General features: G+C 41.7%; 1 protein-coding gene across 1 annotated transcript; it reads right to left on the reverse strand.

Moving 5' to 3' along the window:
- Positions 1–2,008: 2,008 nt before the first annotated feature.
- Positions 2,009–6,257, reverse strand: LOC148023006 (RNA polymerase sigma factor sigE, chloroplastic/mitochondrial-like). Its single transcript, XM_087695986.1, has 5 exons — positions 5,317–6,257; positions 4,868–5,014; positions 4,083–4,319; positions 3,327–3,587; positions 2,009–2,476 (listed from the first exon to the last, which is right to left on the reverse strand). The coding sequence occupies exons 1-5, from the start codon at positions 6,088–6,090 to the stop codon at positions 2,270–2,272; spliced, it is 1,626 nt and encodes a 541-aa protein (XP_087552112.1). The 5' UTR covers positions 6,091–6,257; the 3' UTR covers positions 2,009–2,269.
- Between the last annotated feature and the right edge of the window lie 792 nt (positions 6,258–7,049).

A 7,049-nucleotide genomic window follows, 5' to 3' on the forward strand; every position in this document is an offset into this window, starting at 1 on the left:
GTGGTGGATTTCGTAAAACTATAGTTGATTCTTTGAGTGAGAAGTTGAGGGGGACGCTTGTTTTTTTTGAGCATCGTATCAATTTAATGTGTACGTGGGTGATTTTATAGCGGGTGATTTTGCAAAATATATATTTAAATCAATAGATATTTATAAGTTTAGAGAGCATTAATATTAAATGAAGATTAGGATAGATATTCAATTTATATTTATTTTTTAGTTGAAAATTGCTAAGTAATCATTTATATTGGTTTAATTTTATTATTTTTAAACAATTGTGAATGCGTCAATTGATGTGTAGACTAAGTGATGATGGTTTTGTAAAGCATTGGGAGATAGTATATATTTAAATTATTTTAAAAAAATTATCATTTTTGATGGATACTCGTTTTATTATTAAAGACATGATGCTAATATTTATTTGAGCATGTTTATTTATTAGTGTTTAATAAATATTCATAATTTTATATGTGCATGGATCTACAATTTACATATTTTATTATTGGACATTGTATTTGAACATAGCTTGACTTTTAGATTGCTCAATTGTTTTATTTTTTATTTGGACAAAAGCATATTTAAAAGCTAAAATGTGCTTATTGTAAAATTGAGTTATTTTTGAGCTTTGAGATGAATAAATTTATAAATACATGCCTTATGAAATGCTTACACAAGGCATGTGGAAATTGTATCCAACTTGTTTTTTAATCTCATGTTGTGTAAGATTATTTTATTGTTTTTTGAGCTTAAGTAGAGTTTTTTGCTCTTGGGGACCTTTCGACATTCATTACGCACATATCCAACATCCGATTTGCGTATCACCATAGCAAGGAGATGTCTTTCTACTTAGAAGGAGCTCCTAGTTTCCACCTATTCAAATAGGAAGTCATGGGTGTGGCAAAATCTTTAATGAAAGGAAAGTTTTAAGAAAGGTAAATCTTTTTTAAACACTACCACTAAGTCAACACCCAAAACCTTGTAAGAAATAAAATTTTGAAAGATATAGCACACATTAGTAGAAACCTTACCATATGAAGTATAAATGTTGATCAAAGCTTGGGAAAGATTGGGCATTGAAGATGCCTCCATAGGTGAGCTTTTATGGGCGCCATAAGTTCGCCAAGATGCTACAGTGCTAAAGCTTGTTAAGAGTTGAGAGAAGATTATACCCTTACATGATGGCATGAAGTATTTTATTACATTCATAGATAGCTTTTTATATGAGGTTTAAGTCTATCCCATTACACAAAAGACAAACATTTTACCTATGTTTTAAGATAGAGGTTACAATTGAAAGAATCGTAGTTTTAAGATAGAGGTTACAATTGAATCATATAAATAGGCAAGCAATAGGAGGTTACAATTGAAACATTGAATCATAGAGGTTACAATGAGGTTACAATTGAATCATATCAATAGGCAAGCAATGAGATGTAACCTCTATTGATTGCCTATTAAAGCATCAACTTTTAAGATAGAGGTTACAATTGATGCTTTAAGATAGCCATGCATCGTTGTCAATTGTAACTTAAAAGTTCTCTTATTCATTGGTAAGTTGGTGGCCTTGTTAACACAAGGTGTCCAATCAATGTTGGAGTCGTGTTGTGACAACATTGACTCGTGGCTCCTCCAACATTGCTTTGATGGATGGCGAGAGATTGATTATTTTTCCTCCTTGGATAGGTATTTCATATGCTTTTAATAGGGGTTATTGCCAAAGGAGAGGCTAGAACCACCTTTTGGTAAGGTGGTTAGTGTGTTAAGAATCATGGACGTGAGCCCACATGGTCTTATTGATAGCCAAACATGTCTTGTGTCATCCCAAGAGGCACCAATTTGAGTTGCTATGGACCTTCCGAATGATTTATGGTAAATTATTACACTTTTGAATAACACTTTCATAGGGAATGTTGTGGACCTTGGACAAGTTAGCAATTTGGGTCTTTATTGAAATCCTTGGAAGAGATCTGTTGCAAGACATTTAGAGAGTTGGAGAAGTGGCATCAACTGCAAAAACAAGGATACTTTTCTTGTTTGTGTTACAACTTAGTTGCTTGCCAATGCTGGGAGTCCATGGAATGGCTTGAAGGACTCTACACCAAGGGAATTTCGATTGTTTACCTGTTTCTTATGTATGCTCGAGTACATTTATGATACAAATCACGGCATTAAGCCATATATAGTATACATAATGGGGTACAGTACAAATACTTGCTGAAGAAGGGAGGGGCAGATCATCGGTAGGTTTGATTGAGAATGAAGAGGATTGTTAGGTTTCAGAGGACAAGAAAGAGCGGAGGTAGGAAAGGCGGGTGGGGTGCTGGAGTTTGAGGAGGCCCTGGGCTTCGTAGCGCCGGGCCATCTCGCGGGACATGCGCAGGTTGCGCCCAATCTCCCCGAGTGCTCGCTCTCCCTTTCCATCCAACCCAAACCGTTGCCTCAGCACCAGGCTCTCCTTCGGCTTCAGTGAATCCAGCTGACAGCATCCATCCATCAATCAGTACATTACTCTCTAATCATCTTTCAGCCAACACCATATTAGTCATCAATCACTAATCATTCTTCTACCCAAACCCAGAGCATTTTCCTCAACCAGTTCATCTATCACTAATCATCCTCTACCCAAACCCAAAGCATTTTCCTTATAATTCCTAACTCTTAACATTGAAACATCCAAATAGTTTCAATTTACACACTAAATCCCATCCTCGTAGTATTTGTTATATCACAACATAGTTATTTAAAGATATGATCCTACCTATACCCTTAGATCATCCAAATTCCTTCAAATCTATCCACTAAATCCCACATGGTATCAGAATCGAAGTTACCTAAATATCTAATTCTATGCTGATAGGATCTTGATAACTACTTAAAGATTCATGACAGAAATAACGGACACTGCGCCCATAAATTTATCGAGAATACTTTAATCCTATCATAGTACTGATCCTAGCATATGCATAATCATCCTATCATTATACTGATCACAGCATATGTATAATCACCCTATCATCATCCTGATCACAGAGCATGTAATTACTATGGAAACATAGGTGAACGGATGTCAAGTGCTCCGTAGCTTACTGATCTTACCAAACGTATATATGTGAACTACTGAAGACCCAATGATCATACTGATCATAGCTAATGCGTATGAGTTGATAATTACCATACCGGCCGTAACAAATGCATACTCATATGAGGTCACAAATGCCCTATTATCATTACCATTCTGATTATAGATATTCTATCTATGTACATATATAAGCTAATAGTTACTGTTCTGATTACCGGGATATGCATATAGTTGAGGGAATAATTACCACTTCATCGATGCCTAGACGTAGCATTGGGTCTACTACAGCGATACTACTATTTGAGGATGGCTGATCTGGGAGGCTGTCGATGAGTTCATGGCCTGTGGTTCGGTTTCGCTGGTGCAGAGAAGTAAGGCGCAGTTTCCCCGCCCGCATCACTGCCATATAAGTCTCCTTGTCCAACCCCGCCCGCCTCATCAGCTCCTCCTCGCTTACCTCCCCGCTCTCTTCCATCTCCTCTCTTATCTTCTTAAGATTCATCCGCACCTGCAGCACCCCATAATCATCTCGGCTCTTACAACATACATCTATTCATACAGTAGAGACCGATGTTTAGCTGCTTGATGTCTGTACATGAATATGATGAAAGCGGCAACTAATGTACTATGTAAGACCAAGTGAAGTACTGTCTTGATTACAGAACTAAATACGTAGTTAGTCAACCATGAAGGGGGCCTGCCATGAAGGGGTAAATAAACACAGTAATGAGAAGAATAATTGGACTAGCACGAAGGAAGCAACTGTGAGCAGAATTAACAAATGAAAGAAGCTAATGATCACCGATGATCGGATGGATAATGAGGTTGCCAGGGGTTGATAATCATGATCAGAATGGTAACCAACTTAACATCTACAGAAGGGTCAACTAGACTGATGGAAATAGCTAATAATGATAAGATTACTGATGAGATTGCTATGAAGGAATCAAAGGATCATAGATAACTAACCTATTGCTCACGACCACAGCATATGGGTGCTTACCTCTGAGAACCTGAAGGGTGCCCTGACAGGATAACCCGATCTGATTTGGGCGCGCAGGATAGAGTTCCTGATCCAGAACACAGAATACGTAGAGAAGCGACAGCCCTTGCTAGGTTCAAACCTGTCCACTGCCATGATCAAGCCTTTGACCCCTTCTTGGCACAGATCCAGAATCGTCAAGCTGCTGCCCTCCCGATAGTACTTGCGTGCTAGATGCAGCACTAATCTCAAATTCAGCTGTGATCAATCAGACAAATCATCAAGAACGATATCAGGACGTATCCAATTCTTGGGCAGCACCACACAGTTCATTCATGATGAAGATCAGGACATGTACCACTGAGTTCATAATTAAGGAGAAGGAAATGTTTCGGTGTACCACTAAAACTAGCCCAGGAACAAGATCAAATAAAGGAGACAATACTCGTAGGCCTACATAGCTTGGAATATTTAGTACCTATGGACCTTGCACCAATAAAAGGGTACTCAAACAGTCAGCTTTTTGTATGTTGTATACTCTTGACTTGCTATATGCCACTCAAGAACAAGTATGAGAGTCTGTCTCAAGCTTTTACCTTAATATTCTCAACATTTACTTGTCAGTGGGTGTTAAAGAACATGTCATTAAGAAACTAGCTAGTCTGTAGAGGCCTTCTGGTGTTTCGTTAGAGGGGAATGCATCAATCAAGCACTGGTAAATACAGTTTCCACCAGAAGGCTTGATGAACGCGGCGTTACATATCAGTCAACTAGGCATGTAGATAATGCATATCCATTAATCGTACCTGGACTAGCTTGTTTCGTGCGGCCTCATGCACAATCAGATGCCTTCTCAGCAGAGGCAAATCCACCTTCGCAGCTCGCGCCCATTCCTCATCGGAAGGTTCTCTTCCAAGCTGTCGTTGCAGAGACGACCTCACTTTCTGCACAGTCTGTGCAGGAGAAAAGAAGAGATGATAAAAAAGGAATACATAATCTATTAGGCATTATCCATGAGTAATCATGGAAACTCTACAGCAATCTGATGTCACGGTATCATGAGCTCTAGGAAGGGAGATGTCATTAGTTCCTTTCCCATGTCATGAAAGTCTATACAGTCTCCATTTAGTGCTTTCCTAAGCATCTTGCTGCAAAGGAGCTGCCACATACGGACTCCGGTGCAGAGGAAGTATGTGGTGGGTCCCTTTCAGAATCTTACAAGAGAGATGGAACAGAGAAGTACTGTGCGAATCACCTTGAAAGGTTTCATCAGAGAAGATAACCAGTGTTCTTCAGCAGCATTCAAGAGATCGTGCCCCACGTTGGACCAATTCAGGGCAGACACACGAAAATCCACACCATAGTCTCGAATCAACTGGTCGACGGAGGGCGACCACACGTCAGACTGATCCTGTAATTCATGGCGGTCTGATGCGAGTGGCCGAGGCTGAGCTGCAGAGAGGGAACTTGAGGTCCGGATCTTCTTGATTCGCTTTTTCCTCAGAGAAATCCGTGCGGTAAGATCCTTGCGGCGGCGGCGTTTTAGCTGATCGGGAAGGGACGGGCTGCCATGGAAGATCTGCTCCAGAGCAGCGGCGGCGTCCTGATAATCCACACGGGTATGCTGATCGTCGTCCTCATCAGAGAGGTCTAATGCAGACTCAAGATTGCCGTGATGATTGTCCTGGAAATTGGCTGCAGATTCTGATGCAATGAACGTGGCAGCCGCATGAGAAGCACTCCTGCCTGCAGACTGGTACTGGTACCTTTGCGATTGATCATGGTCGGTATTATGAGCCAGTGCCGGGGCAGCAGATGCAGGCCTGCCTCGAGGCCGGGAGCTGGACTTTATGAGGCTCGCGCGATCGCTGCTGCTCGCCTGTGCAGGAGCTGGCCGCCCTGGCGGTTTCACTTGAGCTGCCGCAGAGATGGAATTGGCGGGAAGGCGGGAAGCGCCTGGAGGGACCTGCTGCGGCTGCGGCATGGCAGCTAGGAGCAAGGTCGGATGGTCTGCCATAGCCACACCCATGCTCGCGGGGGATGTACTGCAGATTCAGAGTCGGGTCAGATTCTGATGCGAGAAGGCCAAGCGAGAGCAGGGATCAGAGGGGGTGGATCAGCCTGTGATGCAAGTACACTGCAACAGTGGATCACAGTCCGTCGAGAGAGAGAGAGAGAGAGAGAGAGAGAGAGAGTCTAGAGACTTCTGAGAAGCTTTGACCCTGAGATTTGAACTCTGCCCCAAACGCGCAACAGCCACGAAAATTATTTGAGGCTCTGCTGACTCGGAAAAGATTTTTGTGCCCCTCAACCCCCGCCTGACACCTGGCACTTCCGCCAATCAGCCGAACCTGTGCCTCATACGTGGCACGTCCCCTCTCCAACGGTGTTTTTGCGTACCGGAATGTAGGCACATGTTTCTTCATAGAATCAACTAATTAGTTAGAGCCATGCCTTCTATGATATTCTGGACGCGAATAGATTTGTAAGAGCCTCGCCTCGCCCAAGTTAATGTACTTAGGGTCGAGGGGCTCTCACTCCAAAATGCAGCGGCCACACACAAGGTAATATGTGTGTGAACCTTGCATTCTAACAATTAGAAAAAGCATTCTTAAAAGAGGAATTGTATTGCAATAGATTAGAAATAGTATCTTGAGAGAGAGAGAGAGAGAGAGAGAGAGAGATGCTTGCATAATTACCACATATTTCTACTTCTTCAAGTAGAGCTAGTAGCTCTAATTTTAGTGATGCTTGCTTTACTTGTTGAAGTCCCCTTTTTCTAGGAAATCAAGTCAAGTAACTAGGCCACACTTGCTGCAGCTTGACTCCATCAACCTGTGCATGTCAAATAGACTTAAGTGTGGCATGGTTCTAATGTGCCTCAAGTGATATGAGATGCAGGGATTGAACTCACACCACCCTAGAACTCAACCCACACTTGTTCCACTACGCCACAATCTTGTTGGCACCTTCTATGATATTTTCATC

This window comes from Lygodium microphyllum, chromosome 16, assembly GCF_053477565.2.
Source record: "Lygodium microphyllum isolate KBCC chromosome 16, Lygodium_microphyllum_v1.1.10, whole genome shotgun sequence".
Classification (NCBI taxonomy): Eukaryota; Viridiplantae; Streptophyta; class Polypodiopsida; order Schizaeales; family Lygodiaceae; genus Lygodium; species Lygodium microphyllum.